Source organism: Maniola jurtina, chromosome 25, assembly GCF_905333055.1.
Source record: "Maniola jurtina chromosome 25, ilManJurt1.1, whole genome shotgun sequence".
Classification (NCBI taxonomy): domain Eukaryota; kingdom Metazoa; phylum Arthropoda; class Insecta; order Lepidoptera; family Nymphalidae; genus Maniola; species Maniola jurtina.
In genome coordinates, this window is record NC_060053.1 from 3,277,547 (window position 1) to 3,302,241 (window position 24,695).

Genomic DNA, 24,695 nt, shown 5'->3' on the forward strand with positions numbered 1-24,695 from the left:
AAAAACTAATCATCATGAACAAATAGTTAGTATTTTTAACTTTCAAAGAAAGATTAACTATCACAGTTACCTAGTAGGTACCCCACATAACTAGTGGGGTATAATATGAAAGGGCTTTACACAAGGGCTATACATTCCAAAACAGATTTTTATTTAATACCTAATAGTTTTTGATTTATCTTGCAAAATGTCAAAAAAATACGACTGTTTACGGAACCCTCGGTGCGTGAATCTGACTCGCACTTGGTAGGTTTTTTTTTGACTACGACCTGTTTTGTTTTCACAAAATGTGTAATTTCAATTGCCGCTACAACAACGAAGAATAATAAGTCTCAATATAGCTACCGTGCAATTATTAAAAAACTTAAGTGTTATTTCTTATACGATGGTATATACAGAACCCTTCGTGTGCGAGCCCAGCTCGCACTTAACCGTTTTTTTTAACAATTTTGCAATATTGGTCTAGTCCAATAAACTGATCGAGTTATTTATTGTGAGTGGCAAACATATTTTTAATATTCACGCGTTACTAATCATAATATTGCTTGTAACTACGTAGGTTGTCGTATCTTTACTGTCGAATTGCCTCAATATACGACGAATACTTTGTCGGTTAAAGATAAACACATGAATCATGATATAAACGCCCACAAAAACTGTTTTTGTTTACTGTCAAATTACGCAGTAAAGTTCACTGTGTTGATTAAAGTACAAAAAACGGCAAAGTGCGAGTCGGGCCTCGCTATTTTAGGGTTTCGTACATAATTCATTCACCTTACTCACAACCTGCACGGGGAAGCTGGAAGAAATCTCTGTTTAGAGATAAGCATTTCCTATGTAGATAGATTAATTTATCATAACTTTTGTTCAAATCACCTACTTGCATTACACAAAAAAAAGATTGCGACGAATTGAGAACCTCCTCCTTTTTTGGAAGTCGGTTAAAAACAATTTGAACACTAAATTACACTTGAAGATTGAAGTCTAACTTCGCTAACGCCGGCATATAATATAAAGAATGCATTAAAGACAAGTGTAAATTGAAAATTTATAACACCCCCGACAAGTGAAGGTTACAGTAACTAGAAAAGAGCTGATAACTTTCAAACGGCTGAACCGATTTTCTTGGATTACAGCTAAGAACACTCTCGATCAAGCCACCTTTCAAACAAAAAAAATAATTAAAATCATTAGTTTAGGAGCTACGCTGCCACAGATAGATACACAGATACACACGTCAAACTTATAACACCCCTCTTTTTGGGACGGGAGTTAATTAGTCACAAAATGAACAACAATAGAATAGATAAAAAATCGTCTTGTAGATAAATGTGCATGACAAAATAGGCTGTATGATATTGACCTTTGCCTGATGAATGAATGGTGAAATTAAAAAAAAAATTACCCTCAATACTGTGCTGTCGCACCAAAGTCCGCCAGTATCCATTCATAGTACCGTTCGATTCATCCGCACATCACAAAAACAATCAAAGCACTAATTACACTTATAGATCTAGCTCCCGTCGATTCCATTGGATTTGGCGATGATAATGAATGTCACGCGAGCGAGCTGTGGCAATAATAGGTTGTGCTTAACACAGATATGGACATGTGCGAGAAGTAGGTACACTAGATAAGGTGTGCCCTATAAAAAAAAATAAAAAAAAATCTAAAGCTAAAAAAAAGCTAAAAAGTAAAAATAATTTAATTTATTAGTGAACTACATGGTGCTCGCGACTTCATCCGCGTGGATTTAGGTTTTTCGAAATCCCGTGGGAACTCTTTGATTTTCCGGTATAAAAAGTGGCCTATGTGCTAATCCTGGATATTATCTATCTTCATTCCAAACTGCCAAATCCGTCTAGTATTTTTGCGTGAAAGAGTAACAAACACAAACACACACAAACACACACACACACACACACACACACACACACACACACACCCATCCACACACACACACACACACGCACACACACACACACACACACACACACACACACACAAGCTTTGAAGTGTGATATATTATTATGTATGTATGATATATTATTATGTGAGTTAATGTAGTTTTATAATAACATTTTTTGGAGACGGTGCCAATTAGCCGCACGAACACTTCGCTCTTCATATTTTTTCTTTTTGAGGTACGGAACCCTAAGAATAGCCAGAGTCTCTCGGAATGATGTAAGGATTCTAACAATGATTCTAACAATGCATGCATTTAAATCTGTACATGTATTTATAAGTTATGGTAGAATAAAGAAACTCACATACATACATGAAACCTGAAACATTACAGTCCTCTTTTGGCTAGAGTACAAGGCCTTGTAAAAAAAAATTGGTTGTCTGTAAAGTCGGTTTACTGACGATAGTTGAACGTGACAACAAAGGCCGATTGTGCTTCTTTGTCGCTCGTTCCGCGCTCTCGCTTGCACTTCAAGCCTCAGAGCGAGGTAACGCCGCATGAGTCATGTTTTTTCGTGCGTGCAGCCGGTTCTATCGAATTATAAGACGTTGTCACGTCAAAAGAAATAAATAGACTGATGATTTAACACTCCTTCGCGTTGTGTAAAGCCCGGCAATAGCAAGTCCAGCGCACTTGTTTTAGTGGAGGTCAGTGTCAACAATGGATTATGCATATAATTATACACAGACATGTGCTAGAGTTACGTCAGCAATGCACAAACAATAAAAAATGAATTTTTTCAATAATATACAATACAATAGACACTTTCTGTTTTTTAACCCCCGACCCAAAAAGAGGGGTGTTATAAGTTTGACGTGTGTATCTGTGTGTCTGTGTATCTGTGTATCTGTCTGTGGCATCGTAGCGCCTAAACGAATGAACCGATTTTAATTTACTTTTTTTTGTTTGAAAGGTGGCTTGATCGAGAGTGTTCTTAGCTATAATTATCAGCTCTTTTCTAGTTTTCTTGTAGAAAAGAAGGTTAGATAACCCTTAGGTTCATAATATTCAAGTGTCAATTGACAAATGTCAAGCTGTCAAGATGGACGTTGCCTAGATATACATAATTATTTATTTGAAAATGATTTGTAGGGGGTGTTGAAAATTTTTAATTTACACTTGTTTGTTTTAGTATTTATTTATTTATTTTTATTTTATTCAGATACACGTTAGCCCTTGACTGCAATCTCACCTGGTGGTAAGTGATGATGCAGTCGAAGATGGAAGCGGGCTAACCTGGAAGGGGTATGGCATTTTTTATTAAATCCATACCCCTTTGGTTTCTACACGGCATCATACCGGAACGCTAAATCGATTGGCGGCTCGGCTTTTCCGGTAGGGTGGTAACTAGCCACGGCCGAAGCCTCCCACCCAACCAGACCAGTGATTTAGAAATTATATAATTCCCAACCCTGCCAGGAAGCGAACCCAGGACTTCCCAATTGTATGGATTGTGTACAACTGAATTAGCACCAATATCACCTTACTTCCGCGTGAAAATCTATTTTTGCACCGAGTGGCGCGACCGCGTACGATTTATGTATTGTGTCATTTAACAATTCGGACAACGCTAATTGCCCTAGACGTCTTACATAACTGGTCATTGTGTGAGCATAACTAACCATGATTAATTAAAATGATCACTTAATTAATGGTGCGACATTCCCAGACGCGAAAATCCGGCTCCAAGGACCATATTTAGATCAAATTTTCAAGTATGAATTGACAAAGTTTCCACTTGATTATTATAGATTTATTTTTAACCCCCGACCCAAAAAGAGGGATGTTATAAGTTTGACGTGTGTATCTGTGTATCTGTGTGTCTGTGTATCTGTGTATCTGTCTGTGGCACCGTAGCGCCTAAACTAATGAACCGATTTTAATTTTGTTTTTTTTTTTGATTGAAAGGTAAGCGGCTTGATCGAGAGTGTTCTTAGCTATAATCCAAGAAAATCGGTTCAGCCGTTTGAAAGTTATCAGCTCTTTTCTAGTTATTGTAACCTTCACTTGTCGGGGGTGTTATAAATTTTTAATTTACACTTGTTTATTTCTTGTTTCCTTGTTAACTTACGTACACCCTTTTACCCTTTCACTAGTTATTATATCCTCTGTAACGTGGTTACCTGGTAGAGATCGCTTTAAAGCGATACGGCCGCCAAATTGTACTACTTATTATTTTTATTGTGTAATGTTTTATTTTTGTGTTTCTCACTTTTGCCTGGAAGGTATTCAAGTTACTCTGTAGTTACAAGCGCATATTATTTTGAGTGGGAGTGATTGAACTAGCAAGAATAGAACATTATATCAGCGAGACACCCTCCGGATGATCAGATACCGTCCGTAGTAATAGATACCCGGTCAAGTGCGAGTCGGACACGAAGGGTTCCGCAGCATCGTACAAGAAATCTCAAACCTTCTTCTTCTTCCTGACCTTATTCCACATGATTCCACGCTACGTGGGGTCGGCACAACATGTCTTCTTCCATTCCCTTATGTTATCCGTCAACGTATCATCCACGCCTTTTATACGCATATCTATCATTATTAGAGCCTCAATAGCTCAACCGGTAAAGGAGTGGACTGAAAACCGAAAGGTCGACGGTTCAAACCCTGCCTCTTTTCCCCCTCTAAAGAGGAGAAGGCGACCAGAGAAAAGGTGAGTGGATCGCGAATCTCAAACCAGTATAATAAAAATTTGCGTGTGCTCCATTGAATTAGTCAACTACTTATTTCGGGAACACAAATCTTTAATTTTTTTTGTAATGGAACCACAAAGTCGTTTTCTCTTTCACTTGTGCTACGACATTGCTACCTGCTAAATTTCATGATTCTAGGTCAACGAAAAGTACTCTATAGGTTTCTTGACAGACAGACGAGTGTTTTTATAAGGGTTCCCTTTTCCTCTTGAGGTCCGGAACCCTAAAAACGGGACTAAGGTGCAGTCGGTGTAGTTGCATCCGCATGCAACGTACCTACGTCTTACTAAGAGCTAAGAATATCCCTATAGGTATACGATTAGAATCATTCTCATCCTACTGAGGCATTCGCTGTTGCATGGTACAACGATTTAATACAATTGTTGTTTTATGTGATGAACCTCCTTACATTGATTACATATTGATCCTAGAAAATCTATCAAACATCTAAGCTATAACAACGATTTCTACCAAACATTCAAAAACAAATATGAAATCTAAACATATGACCTAACTGACTGACCTATATTAACGCACAGCCTAAGCTGCTGAAGTTAGAAAATTGAAATTGTAACAGTAGGTTCCTTTTGTGACTTCTGTCACTAACAGAGGATTTTTGGAAATTATACCCCCCAAGAGGATAAAATAGGGGATGAAAGTTTATATTAAAGTCCATCATTATTACCTGGTAACTTGTTGTTACCAGTAAATGTTTCAGGATTGAAGTTTGTATGAAAATTCGACATTTTCAGAGTACCTACTAATGAAGGTATTATGGCTTTCGGGTAAAAATGGATAGGTTCTACGTGTTTCAAGATCTTTAGAAATTCCACACCAAAGTTTGTATGTATGTATGGATGTTTGTTCCACGCAAAAACTACTGGACGGATTTGGCTGATTTGGAATGGAGATAGATAGATTATACCCTGGATTAACACATAGGCTACATTTTATCCCGGAAAATCAAAGAGTTCCCACGGGAATTTTAAAAACCTACATCCACGGGAACGAAGTCGCGGGCATCAGCTAGTGCTGAATAAAGGTAGACCATTTTAAACGTACAACGTCACAGGCATCTGTTAATTACTTTTAGGGCGGGGCCACACGCCCGCGCCGCGCGTCGAAATCTATTTTTGCGACTCAGCGTCACTGCAGATTGCAAACATATTGAGATAATATTATTAAATGTCGTGCGATGAACAATTGTCTTTGTTTGCCTACATTCTAAACTCCCTTTTTTAACCCCCGACCCAAAAAGAGGGGTGTTATAAGTTTGACGTGTGTCAAACTTACAAGTCAAGTGTCAAGTGTGACGTGTGTGTATCTGTCTGTGGCATCGTAGTGCTTACACGAATGAACCGATTTTGTTTTAGTTTTTTTTTTTGTTTGAAAGGTGGCTTGATCGAGTGTTCTTAGCTATAATCCAAGAAAATATGTTCAGCTGTTTGAAGATTATATTTATTGCTCTTTTCTTGTTTTCTTAATAGACCGGTTGTTACTATCCGACCAATAGGTACATATTGGTATCCTAGCAAATTCTTAAATACAGATCAATTCTAATAAGGCGACGCACTAGCATGGTAGTGGTAGTGCGTAATCCTAATCCCAATAATATTATGTAAAAGTGTGGATGTTTGGATGTTTGTTACTCAATCACGCAAAAACGGCTGAACGGATTTGGATGAAATTTGGAATGGACATAGACTATATCCTGGATCATGGCTACTTTTTATCCCGGAAAATCAATTTTCACGGGATTTTGAAAAATATAAATCCACGCGGACGAAGTCGCGGGCATCAACTAGTGTGTATACATTGCCCAAACCATTTCAAGATAAAAAATTCAAAAAGCGTGTAAAGTAAAAAAATAATAAGTAAGTATGTGTTGGCCAAGACAAGACTGCGACACAGCAGCAACAAGACTGCGACACAGCAGCGACAAGACTGCGACACAGCTGCGACAAGACTGCGACACAGCTGCGACAAGACTGCGACACATCAGCGACAGGACTGCGACACAGCAGCGACAGGACTGCGACACAGTAGCGACAAGACTGCGACAAGACTGCAATAAGACTGCGACACAGCAGCGACAAGACTGCGACACAGCAGCGACAAGACTGCGACACAGCAGCGACAAGACTGCGACACAACTGCGATGTTTTTCTTCACCGTTAAAGTGATATTTGACTTTCTTAAAACGCATATAACTCCGTAAAATTAAAGGTGCATGCCCGGGATCGAACCCCCGTCCTCCAGTATAGGAGGTGGACATCCTAACCACTAGGCCATCACGGCTCATAACAGTATGTTACTTGAATCAATTATTGATGTTTGCATCATTATGATACGGACTCTGATGATAACCAAAGGTTACTCCAAAGTACAAACTGATAAAACCGTTTATTTGTTTTGTTACTTTGGCCTTAAAATATATACCTACCAGATGATGCCAGCCACTTCGTCCGCATGGATATAATGTGCAACAACTCCCACAGGTACCATGGATTTTTACAGGATCAAAAGTAGCCTATGTGGTAATCGTAATCTACTATACAAATAGTTCTATAACTACTTTAGCACCTATTTTCGTGTAGTCCCGTTGGCCCCGTTAGCCGTGTCCCCTTTAACGTGGTGAACGAAATAAAAATAAAATTGTTAAAAATCAGTCCCGTAGGCCACGTTAAATTCAAATTCAAAATATTTTTATTTAATTAGACTTTTACAAGTAGGTACTTTTGCGGAGTCGGATCGGATAAAGTGCGTGATCACCTTTATGGTGCAACTTTCTCTGCCCATCCGTCCGTCTGTCACAGTCGATTATAACGTTACATACTAGTAGTGAGTGACGTGTGGCCTAGTTGTGACATCGCATATGAATCGATTGTGATTGTTAAGCAACGTTGACCCAAGTCGGTAACTGGATGGGTGACCGACTTCAGAGGTCCGAATTTGGCCTTTTTGTGTCCTCTGTGCCTCGGAGAGCACGTTAAGCCGTCGGCCCCGGTTGTAATTGTAATCTTGGAACCCACCGCATTATTATCCCAAGAGAACTCCTACCATTGTAGGATTAATGGAAAAGGGTCACAACCCTCAGTAATGAGGAATACGACTATAGAGAGAGACATGTTAATCCAAGGTTTAATCTATCTCGGTTTCCAGCCCAATCTATCCAGTACTTTTTCTGTGAGAGTTACAAACATACACACACATACATACATAAACCTTTATAATATTAGTGTGATGATTGGAGCAATCATACTTAATTATAAGTATTTTTTCTGTCTTAAAACTAAGCAGACTTTTACTTTCTCCACCTACTTTAAAAATTTGTGTTTATAAGGCAGTGTGTTTTGAAAAGAGCAACCACTGAGTTTCTTAATGGTTATTTTTGGTAGAAAAAGCATTCTGAACTAGTGGTACATGATTTTTGACAATTCAAATGTGCTTCTAAAAATTAAACTTGTATAAAATAATTTCTATTACTATTTCACTTTTTCTCTTTTGACTGGAGGTATGGGTTTAACCTTATCCAAGTTGACCCACTACCATCTTAGACTGCATTATCACTTATCATCAGGTGAGATCGCCATCAAACTCTAACTTGTAAAAAACTATAGGCAAAAGTGTTTTGTAAGTCTATGCAGGTACAGACATAATATTTATATTATTTATGATACTTAATATCAAAGCAGTGAGAAGTTAAACAACCTAACACATATCTATAGAAGCAACATCTGATTTTAGCCTAGTGATTAGGACATGCCTTCCTATGCCCAGGATTGAATCCCTAACCTCCCGAGGTTAGGGATTCAATCCTGGGCTTGCACCTCTAACTTTTCAGAGTTATATGCATTGTTGTGAAGGAAAACATCGTTAGGAAATCTGCATGCCTGAGTTTTCTATAATGTTCTGAAAGGTGTGTGGAGACTATCATTCCACACATGGCCAGCACAGTAGACTATGGGCAAACCCTTCTCATTCTGAGAGGAGACCCGTTCTCAGTAGTGCGCCGGCGATGGGTTGTGATAATTGATTATAAGTTTAATTTATAAAATATTGCATTGGAATGTGCTTTAGGGTATTTTAATCATTTTTCATACTACTTTACTGCTATGAATGCGAAAGTGTGTCTGTCTGTCTGTTACCTTTTCACGGCTCAACTGATGACCCAGTCTTGTCAAAATCCGGCACAGAGATAGTTTACATCCCGGAGACAGATTTTTGTCCCAGCAAATAAAAGTTCCCCGGGATTTTTTTAAAATACATACGTAAGTACCATAATTTAATTTTTATACAAATTTACTCCAAGACTAGTGAATTAAGCCTGGATTTATTTTATAATTACTCTATACTTTACATTAAGAAACATTTTTTTTTGGTTTCGAAAACTGAAAGAATTGTGTAATCGGCAAATCTTACCTTTATATCTATTTCTGGCTGTATAGTTCACTTCTTGTTAGTAGACTGTAATGCAATTAAACCCGGTTTAGTCACACGCGCATAGTTTATCGGAAAAATTGATTTTTTCGATTTTTCGCAAAACTAGCAAAATTTAACCAAAATCCCAATCACAGATCACTATATACAGTCTAAAGACAGATAGGACAGTACAAAAGTTAACGGTTAGTTCCGTTGTAGCCGCATAGCGCTAGTGTCGCAAAAAGTGTTGGGACACAATCCGACCTTGTGTCGATGTCGATATCGATAGCATAGTGATGTCCCATGACAACGTTGAAACGGGGTACCTCTATAATTTTATTTTTTTTGCATATATTTAGGTGTAAAATAAAACAACTTATCAAATTCAGTTTTATATTTCTTGCTTCTTAATCTATACACTTTATATATTTACCAAAAGTCATCTTTGAGGATCCTTCTGAAAATAGCCTTTGCTTCTTGTTTTCTTTGATAAACATTTCTTTTATTCTTTTAATAAAATACCTGCACTTGGTTGTCAAATTGGCTGTAAAGGAATAATATTATTTTATTAATGAAAAATTAAATTATATAAACAAGAAATTATGTATGAAAAACTACATGGATTCTTAATGAGACGACTGGTAGTTGGTACCTACGTATTAAAATTGGTCTAATAATAATATAACCGATTGATTAAAAAATACAGCTATAAACTAAACTAAAACTAGAGGACTAGGAGGATTTTTAAAGATCCAGTGGGAAGTGTTTGATTTTTAGGGATAAAAAGTTGCCTAACTATGTCAATTACTAGATGCAAGCTACCTCAGTACCAAATCTCATACAAATCAGCTAAGAGGATGATGGGTTTTATGGAATCCCGTGGGAACTCTTTGATTTTCTGGGATAAAACGTAGCCTATGTTGATCCCCAGAATATAGGCTAACTCTGTACCAAATTTCGTCAATATAGGTTAAACTGTTGGGCTATGAAAAGGTAGCAGACAGACAGACAGACACACTTTCGCATTTATAATATTAGTATGGAAGTATGGATAAAATCTACTGTATGGACATCAGTAGTGTTAAAGTAGTGGTTCCGTGGAGACCATCACATCAATATTTGTATTGCATATAAGACTTTAGCCATAATTAAGGCAATGTTAGCAAAGAATAAATAAAATAGTTACTAGACACAGGACAGATAATTTTGTACTAACTCACCACTAATTATTATTATTGTACTTTGAGTGGATACTGTTGAATCTTCTGAATGTTGAACTCTGTTGATCTGAAGTTGGTTGTAAAGCATAATAAAATTGTGATCACTGAAATCATGTTCAGCTGAAAAAAGAATTTTACACAGTTTATTCACATGAAATATGGTATGAAAGCACAAAGTAAAAACTATGTTAGGGAATACCTAGTGCTTAATACATCTTTAACATGAAATCAACTTACCTAATGAGCTCACGAATTCCGTGAAGTATTTTCCTTTTCAGTAAACAAGTAGAGATAACCATGCGTACGTCGGGTACCCATACCACCCCATACTGTCGAACTGATGTCTATCGAAGTGCTTCTGGCATACGTGTCTGTTCAACAATTGAGCCTTCGGCAAAGCACTGAGTCCTATATTTACAGGAATTAATTGGGATCACCACAATTCCCATAATTTATTAACCTTTGGAGACAACAACAATAAACAATATGGCTTCCCAGTATATATACCACAGAGCAAGGTACATACTACTCTCTAACGAGAGAATAGTATGCCACAGAGTCTATGTTATGGCCATCGACTAGAAAAAAGAATATGGCTGCAGCTTGTTGCGATACTAGCGCTTTGCGGCTAAGAAAGAACTAAAGGTGTCACGGGCCTGATCCCAATTGATATCACTTGATATGATAATGATTCCCACCACAGATTCCCACAGATGATCCATGAGATCCCATTTGCTAAATGTGACGTCTGTCAGCTGTCACTGTCAGTCACAGTATATTAAACTTGAAGTGTCAACTTTCAACCTAGCCAGGCGAGAGAAAAAAAAAAGTTTCCACCCTAGACCATGAGTTATGTGCAGTACAGTACTGACTTAGTTATAGTTATGTGATGTATTTTTTTTTATAAAACAAATAAACTATTTCTTATTATATAGGTAGGTCCAACGCGGAAATGCAGCCAGTATTCTTGGCACCATTCCACGCGGGCATGATTTGTATAGTAATTAGATAAGGCTAGCTTTAAGTTTTATTGTAATATTTTCATTTTAACGAAAAAGGAAAAAGGAAGGTCATATGACGTCATAGCATTTGGCTTTTGTTTGAAGCCAATTTTTAACTGACACATCTGCTGTGCATCTGACTCAAAACCGGATTCGTAGTCCTAGTCTGTGTTCAAAAAACTGTGGTGTTTACTTTACTGTTTTGTGATGATGTGATCAAAATCATAGAATATCTACAGTAATCAAAAATCAAAATATTTTGAAAACCAAAATAATATCAGTTTTTTTTTGCATTGCATTACTTATCATAGGTTTTCAACTTTCAATCTGAAGTAATATTATTTAACAGTAAATAATTCTGTTTGTAGCAGTGCGGTGAACTCATTTATTTTATTCTGTATATTAAAGCAAGCAACAAACGAGAAATTTTTATTCTGCAATCTGCAAAATAAGCACTTGTTCAAGATGATAACCAATGCCCTTCTTTGCAAAATTATTACACGGAAACACGACTTTTGTTGTATATGTTTAAAAACAATAGAAGGAGACCCTGTTGCTATTGAAGACGAAGTCGTCTTGAATGATAATGTGATGAAGATGCAGGATGTTCTGTTTCACGTTCTAGGCTATGAAGTGAGTAACTTGCATTTTGAAGCCTGATTTTAGCCTAGGCTATTGCTTTTTTTCATTTCTTTGAGTTTCTAATTACAATATCACTTGAGAAGTTTGCTTCAAAAGTAATCATGTATGTAACATTAGGTACCTATCTGTGATTCAAATAGTTTAAAATAATAATCATGTTTTTGTTCCAGACCTTCAATAATATATCAACGTTTGAAGTTCTATGCAAGCAGTGCACCAATAATGCAGTCAACTGCTATAACTTTGTAATGACAACCAAAGAAACATCTGAACTATTGAATAATATGATTTATAGCCTTACCACATGTTTAGAAAACACAACACAACCATTAATCAATGATAAAACATTATTCGTGACCATAGATCCTAATAACATGGAAACGAATAATTATTATCATGACAGAGTTACGAAGACATTGAATATTGCTTTAAAAAGACTACACAAAATGTTACATCCTAAATCTGAAATAAAAGAAGAAAAGAAACAACAAATATCAACAACAATAGAGGCAAAAGAATCAGCAAAATTGGACAAAAATTTACAAAACAAAATTCAGATAAACACTGAGCGAATAGATTTAGATGACAAACCAAGGAAAAGAAGACCATACTTCTCTGTTCCAATGAAAACCAAGCAAATGCTTTACGATGAAACTGACAGAACAACAATAAAATGCAAGGATTGTTTGAAATTGTTCCCTTCTCTGCCCAGTTTAAGAAATCATTACATTGGGGTTCATGCACCAAAGAAACATGAATGTGAAGTTTGCCATAAAAAATATGCATCGGAAACTTTACTAGAAGGGCATAAGAAGTTAAGCCATTGTACAGTAATATGCAGCGAATGTGGCAAAATCTTTCACAACCGTCATACTTTTAAAATGCACAAAATAGGACACCATTTAGAAATTGTATGCCATGATTGTGGAAGAGTTTATAGAAGCCAATCGTCGTTTAAGAAACATAAAGATTTAAAAATATGTGGCCAAAGTACTAGAGCGTCACCAGCCAATGCTCAGTTTACATGTGATTATTGTAATAAGAAATATACACAAAAAGTTTCATTGCGAGTACATATTCAATACGAGCATGGTAATTATAAAGGTCATATATGCAAATGGTGCAACAAATCTTTCTATGCACAGAGTAGATTGAAAGCTCATATAGTCAAGCATACACAAGAGAAAAATTTTCCGTGTAACATTTGCGGTGGACGATACATAACTAAGGAGTCATTATTGTATCATACAAGAATTCATACGGGGGAAAGACCATATAAATGTGATTTTTGTGATAGTAGATTTGTTTCAGCATCTCGACGATCTGAACATCTAAAAAGTCGTCATAGTGGTACAACGAAGTCCGTCTTTAATTTGCAATGACAAGAATTTAAATCAGCGGTGAAGCACAATTATCGAAACATACTTTTAGACAACCTTAACTCTGATTTTCTGGAATAAAAAGTGACTTATGTGTTGTCCAAGCAGGTTAGAAACAGCAGGGAATACATGGTGAAGAAAAGCCAAAGAAAGACCTTTATGGAGAACCCTGGAGGAGGCCTATGCGCATGGGCACACTAAATAAAAAGAAAAAGGAAAAGGAATAAAACACCAGTGTCAAAAACGAAAATATTATTTACAAGAGGATGCCCACGACTTCATCCACATGGAGTTTTTAAGGATCCTGTAGGAACTGTTTAATTATCTGGGATAAAAAGTTGCCTATGTCAATTAAAGGGGCGCGAGCTGCCTCGGTACCAAATCTCATACAAATCGGATATCTCATAAATAAGCGGATGGATCTTTGATTTTCCGGGATAAAAAGTAGCATATGTCCGTCCCTGGGATATAAGCTAACCCTGTAGCAAATTTGATAATAACTGTGTCCATTTCTAAATATGTAAGTAATTATGTTTCTCTGTATAAATATGCAAAGTAGTGTTAGCGTTTCTTGTGTATAATGTGCGTTTATTAAATTATAGTGCATATGTACAGAACCTTTCATTTTTAGAGGATAGTGAAAGACCTTCAAGGTTCTCAACCGTATTTCATATTACATTAATAATTGAATGAAATGAAAATAAATAAACAAAATCTGCAACCTGGAAATTTGAATTTCGCGGGCAGGCCGGTCGCTTCGCCCATATGGTGCAAAACAGATATATAATTATGACTACGTTCATGGTGCAAAAATGGTGCAAAATGACTAATGCTGCGTACAGACCGGCCAAACGAACGCCAACGAACGGGTTTCGTTGACCTTCGTTGCTGCAATCTGGACGGCTTAGCGAATGCCAACGATCGCTCGTTGGCGTGTGCCGGCGATCCGAAGCGTGGCGGTAACATCAAAGAAATCGAGCTATTTGATCGAATTCTGTTTGGACGGTCGCCGAAGGCCAACGAACGAACGCTCAGTTGAAGCAAGAGTGCGTAGCGTGTAGACGTCCAATTTGATAATTACTTGGATATTTCTTATCGTTTATTTTTTCTTGTTCTTGCTTACTCGTTTTGGTATATAAAACTAGCAATTATAATGATGTCGTCGTCCATGATTAAATTGCGAATGAAAGAGAAAAGAACCGGAATCAAGCGCCAACGAACGTTCGTTCGAGCACTAAATGTATTTGGACGTATTAACGAACTCCAACGAGCGTGCGGAAGCCAACGCTAGCGAACGATAAATATCCATCATAGGGCGTTCGTTGGGCCGGTCTGTACGTAGCTTTAGACAGACAGGGGAGCTAACATAACGCCATAGGAACCAAAGAACTGGTATTTGTTGAGTGATCACAGACTTGGACGAATGGTCACAGAGTACATTTTAGAGTTCACAGACCAACCAATACCTATCCTGTTCGAGTCGGTTCACAGAGTTACATAACATTACCTTCCCTAGGCGAGACTTCGTCTGTGTTGGTGTTAGCTGGCGGGCGTGCGCTGCCTTTTTGCAGTGTTTTTTTTGTTAAAACTGACTGGACTGGAAAGCGCTCTAAAGGGGTGCCGTGCGTATGTCGGCGAGTGCCGGCACAGATGGGGTCCATTCTTGTATAGTTTAACTAACTTGTTACAAATAACTACAAACTTGACATTGGCTAATCTTTGTAAAGCCAGACGAAAGAGAAAAAAAAATATTCTGACATCTGTAACTAATACCTAATCTGTGGTTCACACTTCACAGCACAGACCACGAATCCGGCTTCACAGATTACTTTCAAAGACTACAATATTATATGATTACTTTGGAGTTGGATCAAAATAAAGTTTAATTTATTATATATTTTGAAGTAATTTAAAGTATTTGTTAACTCTCGTAACTAATTATTTTAAGCAGTGAAAGAATTATGTGATATTCAAGAATACTGGAGTATTTAGTCTGGCTAAAATGACTTTCCTGGAAGACACACTTATTATATTAATTTCGCAGGTAAGCATTTCGCAGGTATTTCTTTCGGAAAATGTTAGACAAATTCCACAGAAACTTTAGCAAACAAGCAAACATATTGTACTCGGCTTTAAACTAATAATCATAACGTTAAATCGTATAAATTCGCCGCCCGGCATATCCGGTGCGGACTAGCGCCAACGGATCCCTGGATATGCAGCGACAATAATAACTCAAAATTTAAAAAACCCCCGACACAAAAACCTCTACAAGAAAACTAGAAAAGAGCTGATAACTTTCAAACGGCTGTACCGATTTTCTTCGATTATAGCTAAGAAGACTCTTGATCAAGCCACCTTTTAAACAAAAGAAACTAAATTAAAATTGGTTCATTAGTTTAGGAGCTACGATGCCACAGACAGATACACAGATACATACGTCAAACTTATAACACCCCTCTTTTTGGGTCGGGGGTTAAAAAAGGTATGATATATGCAGCGATATAAGCAGTAATGGTATAAGACGTTCCGAACCAGCGGTAGATGCAAGACGATTCAAAAGTACTTGTAAAAGTTCAATTGAAAAAAAAAATGTTTATGTGTTTTATTCTGACTGTATTGTTATTTTTTTTTAGACAGTATTCTTCGTTGGAGGATGGATATTCTTTGTGAAGCAGCTGTTCAGGGACTATGAAGTCCACCATTTGTTGGTGCAGTTAATTTTCTCTGTCACCTTTGCGTTGAGCTGCACAATGTTTGAACTTATTATATTTGAAATCATTGGATATTTGGATTCAAGGTAAGTAGCTACTTTTTAAGCCATAAGTAAAAACTAGAGAGCTGAAATGTTCACCAAATCTGTATTTCTATTGCTACTATAACAATCAATCCATACTAATATTACCAATGCGAAAGTGTGTCTGTCTTGTCTTTTCACGGCCCAACAGTTTAACAGATTGACGAAATTCGGTATAGAGTTAGCTTATATCCCATACATAGGCTACTTTTTATCCCGGAGAATCAAAGAGTTCCCATGGAATTTTTAAAGTTAAAGTTAAACGGATGGGTCTTTAGGAATCCTACAATCCACAGGAATTAGGAAACACAAATCATTGTATGAAATTTGGTACCAAGGTAGCTTGCGTCCCCTGTAATTGATATAGGCAATTACAGGGCCGCAAGGCCGTAAGGCAAGGCCCATGGGATCTTCAAAAACCTAAATCCACGCGGACGAAGTCGCGGGCATCCTCTAGTAAACAATAATAACAAAATGCCCACAATGAAAATTTAATTATATTGTATAGTGTTTTTTCTTGTACAGTATTTCTTGTTCAGAACTTTTAAAATATTACAAAGCTGTGGTAACTGATAATCTAGTGGTTAAAATGTCCACCTCCTATTGGAAAGGTCAGGGGTTCAATCCCGGGCACTCTCTTCTAACTCGCCCGGGACCAAACTCCTCACCTCTGATTAGTAGGTGGATGTCTTAACCACTCTGCTATCACAGCTGTAACATAAGCTGTGCTCTTATTACAGAAGTTATTTTTTACCCGACTGCGGCAAAGGCAAAAAGAAGGGTTATGATTTTAGCAGTCTATGTATGTATGTATGTTTGTATCCAGATTCTGTGTGTTCCACCGTAGCGTCTAAGCTACTGGGCCGATTTTGATGAATGAGGTGTCAATCAATTCGTCGTAAAGATCCGGGTGACATAGGCTACATTTTATACGAAAAAAATTGACCTAACGGATATTACATGAAAAAAAGTGGGGTCTCCAAATTTTTTTTTTTGCTATAGTATCTAGTTGGATGTTAAATGAAAGAGGAAAAAATTCTGAGTTCATAAATATAAATGTACTACACCATTAAAATATACCAAGTGACAGAAAAACAATTTTACTATAATATTTCAGCGTTTATTAAGACTTTATCTTGTCAGTTCTAGATATTTCCACTGGAATATGGGTCTTTACTCCCTGCTGTTTATGGTGATAGCTCTCATACCATTCTACATAGCATACTTCTGCATCTGTAACTTCAGATTTGGTGAGTACTGAGTATCCATACTAATATTATAAATGCGAAAGTGTGTCTGTCTGTCTGCCTGTCTGTCGGTCTGTCTGCTACCTTTTCACGGCCTAACAGTTTAACCGATTCTGACCAAATTGGGTATAGACTAGTACAGAGTTAGCTTATATGCCGGGGCTACTTTTTATCCCAGAAAACCAAACAGTTTCCGCGGGATTCCTAAAGACCGCTTAACCAATTTGTATGAAATTTGGTACCGAGTTAGCTTGCGTCCCTGTTATTGAAATAGGCATTGAGAGAGCGTTTATCAAATTGCACTATATATAGAAGTTTCAATGCACATCCGTCGGCCCAGCTAGCGCCCCGAGCACAACACCACTCGGAGGGGAATTTCCCTATTGTTACGGTCGAGAACACAGACACAGCTCCCGTACAAAGTCAAACAGTTCCCACAGGTTCTTTAAAAACCTAAATCCACGCGAACAAAGTCGCGGGCATCCTCTAGTTTTATACACAAGCAAGACATTATTTATTCTAGACAAGCAACAAAAAGAGAAATGTAGAAGAGATTTTTTAAGAGGCCTTAGCCAAAGTTTTTAGTACCAAAATGATAAAATGGAACCCTTATGGCGCGACTTTCTCCTTTCGTCCATCTGTCTCTCACAGTATTTTAGTAACAAGTTATTTCAGTGATCATTAAAGCTAATTGCAATTTTGAGTAATTGTATATAATAGTGGTCCAACAACATTGGAATAAAAAAAATCGAAAATGTTTTGCGGTTCATTAACAACAGTGATTTTTACCGTTTTCCTTCTTCTGAAGTACAAACTACGGAACCCTCGGAGCGCGAGTTCGACTCGCACTTGGCTGATTTTTTTCTAGTTTTATTTTCCAGGTGTTTTAATATTAATTAAAGTATTGGCTTTGTTTCAGTATCACAAAATATGATAAGGCCACTGACATTGTTTGTGTGGTTTATTTACTTGTATTTCTTTTGGAAGATCGGTGACCCATTCCCTATACTAAGTCCGAAACAGGTTAGTTCATCTTTTTCTTTTTTAATATTGCTAAAAAGGGTCAAGAAAACGAATTTCACATTTGAAAACTAAATTTTAGTGCACTCAGAATCAGTAACTCATTTTACTATCTCATTTTTTAGGGTTCTGTACCTCAAAAGGAAAAACGGAACCCTTATAGGATCACTTTGTATTCTGTCCGCCTGTCCGTCCATCTGTTGTGTCTGTCAAAAAACATATAGGGCACTTCCCATTGACCTAGAATCATGAAATTTGGCAGGTAGGTAGATATTTATAGCACAAGTACAAGAATAAATCTGAAAACCGCGAATTTGTGGTTACATCATTAAAAAAAAATTTAAATATGTTTCAATTTTCAAAGTAAGACAACTATACCAAGTGGGGTATCACATGAAAGAGCTTTAGCTGTACATTCTAAAACAGATTTTTATTTATTTTTATGTATAATAGTTTTTGATTTATCGTGCAAAATGTTGAAAAACAACCCGAGCACGGAACCCTCAGTGCGCGAGTCTGACTCGCACTTGGCCGGATTTTTTAATCTATATTTTTATATTATAAGTTCAAAAATATATCTCATTTTTTTCAGGGTATATTTTCAATAGAGCAAGGTGTATCGCGGATAGGAGTTATAGGAGTGACAGTAATGGCTTTGCTGTCTGGGTTTGGTGCCGTCAATTACCCCTATACATCTATGGCTATATTTATAAGGTACATAGTTAGATAGATAGTCTTTATTGCATACAAAAAACACATACAAGGAACAATACAGAAGGAAGAAAACAGAAAAAAAAAAATTGTGTGCAAAGGCGGCCTTATTGCTTAGAGCAATCTCTACCGGGCAACCTTTGCTGAAAGGAGAAGCTAGTGTTGGATAGTACCAAGTCGCAACAAATTATTTGAATAATAAATTACCATAATTAATGTATTCAAATTAATTAAGGTAATAAGATAGTGATGAAAACTCAAAAAACTCAAAATCAATACTCAAATATTTATTCAAAGTAGGTACTACTATTGTACCCCTTTTGATGGTCATGATTGTTAGATTTGTAAGATGATATAGTGGTGATAATTAATTATGTAAACTTAAAACTAAAGCTACGAGGGTTCCAAACGCGCCCAGGACTGAGAAGAGCCCACAACTAACTCATACGGGTATTCTTTTTACTATCACCACTTCACAAAATCACTTTTTCAAAGTATCAAATGCCTCTTAAGGGGCTTGAGACGGGTCTACCCGCGAAAATCAAATTTAATTTGGATTTTCGCAATTTGTAAAATGTTACTCCTTGGTTACTCGTCTACTTGTCTGTGAAAGTCCCATCAAAATAGGTTCAGCCATTCCGAAGATTAGCCTGTTCAAACAGACAGACATTTCAATTTTATTTATTACTAGCTGATGCCCGCAGCTTCGCCCGCGTGGATTTAGGTTTCTAAAAATCCCGTGGGAACTTTTGATTTCTCAGGACAACGTCGCAAAGTTTTTCTATCGATTAAAAAAAAATTACGCAAATCGGTTCAGAAATCTCGGAGATTTCGGTATACGTAGGTAGAAAAACACAACTCCCTTTTTGAAAGTCGGTTAAAAAAGTAGCCTATGTTACGCCCTGGTCAATCCTCTATTTGTCTTTGAAAATCCCGTCAAAATCGGTTCAGCCGTTCCGAAGATTAGCCTTTTCAAACAGACAGACAGACAGACAAAAATTTTAAAACCGGGTGATTCAGTTCAAATAAACATATGAGCTTAATATGAGGTAGTTATTTCGAAATTACAGACAGACACTTCAATTTTATTTATTAGTATAGATAGTATAGATTGCCAGACTAGTGCTAGTCTGCCAATCCGCACTTGCCGACTGTGATAGACTAAGGAAAAAACCCTTCTCACTCTGTAGTGAGCCAGTGTTGGGTTGATTATGATGATCATGATGATAGTTATTACTATATTTTCAGACCAGTAACCCAAGCAGATGTGCTATCAATAGAAAAAAAGCTTCTCCAAACAATGGATATGATACTTGTGAAGAAGAAAAGAATAGCTTTAGCAGAATCCAATAATATGGGGCGGAATCAGAACAAAATGATGGAACAATCCGGAGCCAAGAATAGGGGATTCTGGAGCAATATACTGTCCAGTGTTGGCAGCATTGCCAACCCTTTGGGCCAGGGTACTGAGAGTGAGTACTGTTCTAGAATTTTCTACCTACCAACAAAGCCATGCTGTATTCTGGTACCTACGATGCTGTGTAGAAACCAAAGGGGTGTGGGTTTTATAAAAACTGCTGTACCCCTTCCAGGTTAGCCCGCTTCCATCTTAGGCTGCATCATCACTTACCACAAGGTGAGATTGTAGTCAAGGGATTAGTTATACCTGGATTAAAAAAAATAGCCTGTATAATCTTGGAATAATACAGAGCCAAGAATGGGGGATTCTGGACTAATATACTGTCCAGTGTTGGCAGCATTGCCAACCCTTTGGGCCAGGGTATTGAGAGTGAGTAGTATCCTAGAATCTTCTACCAATCGGCAAAGCCGTGCCGCCAATCAATTTAGCGTTCTGGTATAATGCCGTGTAAAAACCAAAGGAGTATGGGTTTAATAAAAAACTGCCATACCCCTTCCAGGTTAGCCCGCTTCCATCTTAGGCTGCATCACCACTTACCACCAGGTGAGATTGCAGTCAAGGACCCACTTGTATCTGAATTAAAAAAAAAAAGGATGGATAGATAGATATATAAAAGTCTTTATTGCACACAAAAAACACAAGGAAGAAAACAGAAAAATCAATTGTGTGCAAAGGCGGCCTTATTGCTTAGAGCAAGCTCTACCAGGCAACCTTTGCTGAAAGGAGTAAAGAGTGTGGTGAATATAAATAAAATGTACCTGTTTTCAGATATAACTCAGTTACGTCAAGAGATATCAGGTCTAGAGGAGTTGAGCAGACAGCTGTTCCTAGAAGCGCACGACGCTCGCACGATGCGCGAGAAGATCGAGTGGTCCAGAACCTTCCAGGGGAAGTACTTCAACTTCCTGGGTTACTTCTTCTCTTTGTACTGCGTTTGGAAGATCTTCATTGTAAGTGCCTCACTTCTGTAGGGTGTAACTAGATGATGCCCGCGACTTTGTTTGCGTTGTTTTTTTTAAAATCCCATAGGAATTCTATGACCTGCTGCAGCTCATAATGCAAGGGAAAATAAAGGGCAGGCGTAGACCGGGCCGTAGACGAACATCCTGGCTCAAAAACCTTCGCCAGTGGTTTAACATGAGTACGAGGTCACTGTTTAGAGCAGCGGTGAACAAGATCCAGTTAGCCTTAATGATTGCCAACCTCCGATAGGAGACGGCACTAGAAGAAGAAGAAGAAGAAGATAGGAACTCTTTGATTTTCCAGGATAAAAAGTTGCTTCTGTCAATTTCCGGAATGCAAGCTACCCTGTACCCACATAACTCTTTGATTTTTCGGGATAAAAAGTAGCCTATGTCCTTCCCTGGGATGTAAGCTAACTCTGTACCCATCAAAATCGGTTAAACTGTTGGGCCGTGAAAAGATAGCAGACAGACAGACAGACAGACTTTCGCATTTATAATATTAGTATGTAGTATGGATTAGAGTTGAACAGACAGCTGTTCACTCACGACGCTCGTACGATGCGCGAGAAGATCGAGTGGTCCAGAACCATCCAGGGAAAGTACTTCAACTTCCTGGGTTACTTCTTCTCTTTGTACTGCGTTTGGAAGATCTTCATTGTAAGTGCCTCACTCCTACAGGTTTTTAGAGTTCCGTACCTCAAAAGGAAAAACGGAACCCTTATAGGATCACTTTGCTGTCTGTCTATCTGTCTGTCCGTCCGTCCGTCGTGTCTGTCAAGAAAACCTATAGAGTACTTCCTGTTGACCTAGAATCATGAAATTTGGCAGGTAAGTCTTATAGCACAAGTAAAGGAATAAATCTAAGTAAGTAATAAATAAGAGCAACCGCCGAGTTTCTTGCTGGTTCTTCTCAGTAGGAACCAAGAAGGCATTCCGAACCAGTGGTATGAGAGTTGAATGTTTTTTTTTGGACTTCGTCTGTGGTGGCGTTTGCTGGCGCGCGTGTTGTGACTTTTTGGAGTGTTTTTTTTTTTTTTTTGTTAAAAGTGGCCGGTTTTTGTGTTCTGCTGGTGTTTATTGGTGGTGGAACTGACTGGGAAGCGCTCTAAAGGGGCGCCGCGCGTATGTCGGCGGGCGCCGGCACAGACGAAGTCCATACTTAGACATAAAGTTTCCCTAACTTGTAAATAACTACAAACTTGACATTGGCTAATCAGTGTAAAGCCAGACGAGAGAAAAAAAAAATGTTTTTTTTTGTTTTAGTCAACAATAAATATAGTGTTTGATCGAGTTGGTAAGAAAGACCCAGTGACCAGAGGGTTAGAGCTGGTGGTGCATTGGCTCGGATGGAACATAGACGTGTCATTCTGGTCTCAGCACGTCTCTTTCATACTGGTCGGATGTATCGTGCTTACAAGCATTAGGGGTCTCCTTCTGACCCTAACAAAGGTAAGAAGTAATAATAATTTAATAGGCTATTAGACTGTTTAAACTGTTTAAAATTGTATTTTTTAATCGCTCGTGTAAAACAATGAGTCAGTCGTCAATAAATCATGAGCTAAAGTAGACGTGTTTCCTTCCTTCTGAACCTTATTACAATCAACACCTACCTCAAAAGGAAAAACGGAATCCTTATAGGATCACTTTGTTGTCTGTCCTTCTGTCGTATCTGTCAAGAAAACCCATAGGGATTATACTTCCTGTTGACCTAGAATCATGAAGTTTGATAGGTAGGTAGGTCTTATAGCACACATGAAGCGAAAAATCCGAAAAAAAAAATGTGTCAATTTTCAAAGTAAGATAACTATACCAAGTGGGGTATCATATGAAAGGGCTTTACCTGTACATTCTAAAACAGATTTCTATTTATTTTTATGCATAATTGTTTTTGATTTATCATGTTTGGTCGGTTTTTGGAAATCGTTTTAATTTTTTTTTGTTTTTTTTTTTTTTTTTTGGGGTTCAATTAAAAAAAAATTCTTTATTGCATAATAAGCACAGTTGTTCACACAATGTGAACGTAAGGGAACTTGTTTACTAGCGTGTGACGTCACGTGTTAGGTGACCAGCGCCATTACAGAAATGTCGGTTTTAGCGCGGTCTTCAAAACTTTACCATTCATCTTGATTTCTTAATCAGAGGCTCTTCACTAATATTTTATTATTAAGCCTTTATTTATTCCTTATCTTACAAAATTTTCCTTATGTCTAATCTTAACTATTACAATTTAGTTTCTTAGTCTAAATAACGTTAGTAGGTATAATATGCTAGTGTTAGTGTATATACATTTAGTTTATCGATAAGGATCCCTGATTGGGTATAGGCCTATACTTCACTAATATACCATTTGTTTTTTTTCCGCAGTTTTTCTACAAAATATCATCATCGAAATCATCGAACATCATCGTCCTAATACTAGCTCAAATAATGGGCATGTATTTCTGTTCGTCCGTCCTGTTGATGCGTATGAACATGCCGCCAGAATACAGGATCATAATAACTCAGGTGCTAGGCGAGTTGCAGTTCAATTTCTACCATCGATGGTTCGATGTTATTTTCCTAGTTAGCGCTCTGACTAGCATTTTTACTCTGTATTTAGCTCATAAGCAACCTTCTGTCAATTAAATGTCATCCCTTTTAGGCGGTTAAAGTTACCTAGTTACCATTAGGGCCGGCGCACATATGGCGGAGCGCGGCGGAGCGCAGCGCAGAGCATGCCCGCGAAGTTTTCTAATCGCGTGACACATTACGCGAATTGCGCGAGCACGCGCGGGACTGCGCGCGGATGCGCGAGTATCCGCACGGATGCACAATTGATTTTAGATATTATTTCAATGAGGACAATGTCGATAATATTTTTTGACTGTGAAAAATGCTCTGCGCGGCGCTCCGTCATATGTGCGCCGGCCCTTAAACTTTGGCTAAGGCTAAAAAGCAAATTGGGTTGCACAATAGGGTATATTACCCCTTTTTTGAAAAGTGTCTTAATTTGATCCTAAGGTGATGATAATAAACTACAGAAAAATTCACAACAATTTTATTCGAACGATAAGTGCAATAAAAATGCATTTAAATTTTGTAATTCCCTGGCGAAAATAATAGCTGCCATTTTGTTTAGGTAAAAATTTAAACAAAATGGCAGCTAGCATTTTCGCGGGGGAGCTGTCAAGATGAATGTTTCGTGCATTTCGAATATTTATAGGACAGAT

The 24,695-nt window shown here is 37.6% G+C and overlaps 3 protein-coding genes and 1 long non-coding RNA gene across 8 annotated transcripts in view; 2 read left to right on the forward strand and 2 right to left on the reverse strand.

Moving 5' to 3' along the window:
- LOC123878011 (glycerol kinase-like) overlaps positions 1–9,228 on the reverse strand; it is a 50,441-nt gene extending 41,213 nt beyond the window's left edge. For 2 of the 3 annotated variants that reach the window (XM_045925031.1, XM_045925028.1), the window contains exon 1: positions 1,406–1,555. In XM_045925031.1, coding sequence (XP_045780987.1) covers positions 1,406–1,451 — 46 coding nt within the window. In that variant the 5' untranslated portion in view covers positions 1,452–1,555. Of the gene's footprint in view, positions 1–1,405; positions 1,556–9,084 lie in introns of those variants that run through there. The other variant, XM_045925030.1, reaches the window with a different exon arrangement.
- Positions 9,229–9,462: 234 nt separating this feature from the next.
- On the reverse strand, positions 9,463–10,863 carry LOC123878032. The gene is made up of 2 exons (XR_006798725.1): positions 10,305–10,863; positions 9,463–9,628 (listed from the first exon to the last, which is right to left on the reverse strand). It is a non-coding gene; the product is annotated as an uncharacterized LOC123878032 (long non-coding RNA).
- Positions 10,864–11,504: 641 nt separating this feature from the next.
- Positions 11,505–13,363, forward strand: LOC123878016 (zinc finger protein 91-like). 2 transcript variants are annotated; one of them, XM_045925040.1, is made up of 3 exons: positions 11,505–11,637; positions 11,714–11,938; positions 12,118–13,363. In XM_045925040.1, the coding sequence occupies exons 2-3, from the start codon at positions 11,771–11,773 to the stop codon at positions 13,327–13,329; spliced, it is 1,380 nt and encodes a 459-aa protein (XP_045780996.1). In that variant the 5' UTR covers positions 11,505–11,637; positions 11,714–11,770; the 3' UTR covers positions 13,330–13,363. The 2 variants fall into 2 exon arrangements, with proteins under 2 accessions (XP_045780996.1, XP_045780995.1); XM_045925039.1 differs by having other exon boundaries at positions 11,526–11,938.
- Positions 13,364–15,160: 1,797 nt separating this feature from the next.
- Positions 15,161–24,549, forward strand: LOC123878015 (Golgi pH regulator). Of its 2 annotated transcripts, none has more exons than XM_045925037.1 (10): positions 15,161–15,370; positions 15,963–16,126; positions 17,267–17,373; positions 18,290–18,393; positions 18,983–19,104; positions 20,350–20,573; positions 21,290–21,471; positions 22,750–22,935; positions 23,851–24,155; positions 24,401–24,549. In XM_045925037.1, the coding sequence occupies exons 1-9, from the start codon at positions 15,329–15,331 to the stop codon at positions 24,109–24,111; spliced, it is 1,392 nt and encodes a 463-aa protein (XP_045780993.1). In that variant the 5' UTR covers positions 15,161–15,328; the 3' UTR covers positions 24,112–24,155; positions 24,401–24,549. The 2 variants fall into 2 exon arrangements, with proteins under 2 accessions (XP_045780993.1, XP_045780994.1); XM_045925038.1 differs by having other exon boundaries at positions 23,851–24,151; positions 24,397–24,549.
- The last annotated feature ends 146 nt before the right edge of the window (positions 24,550–24,695 follow it).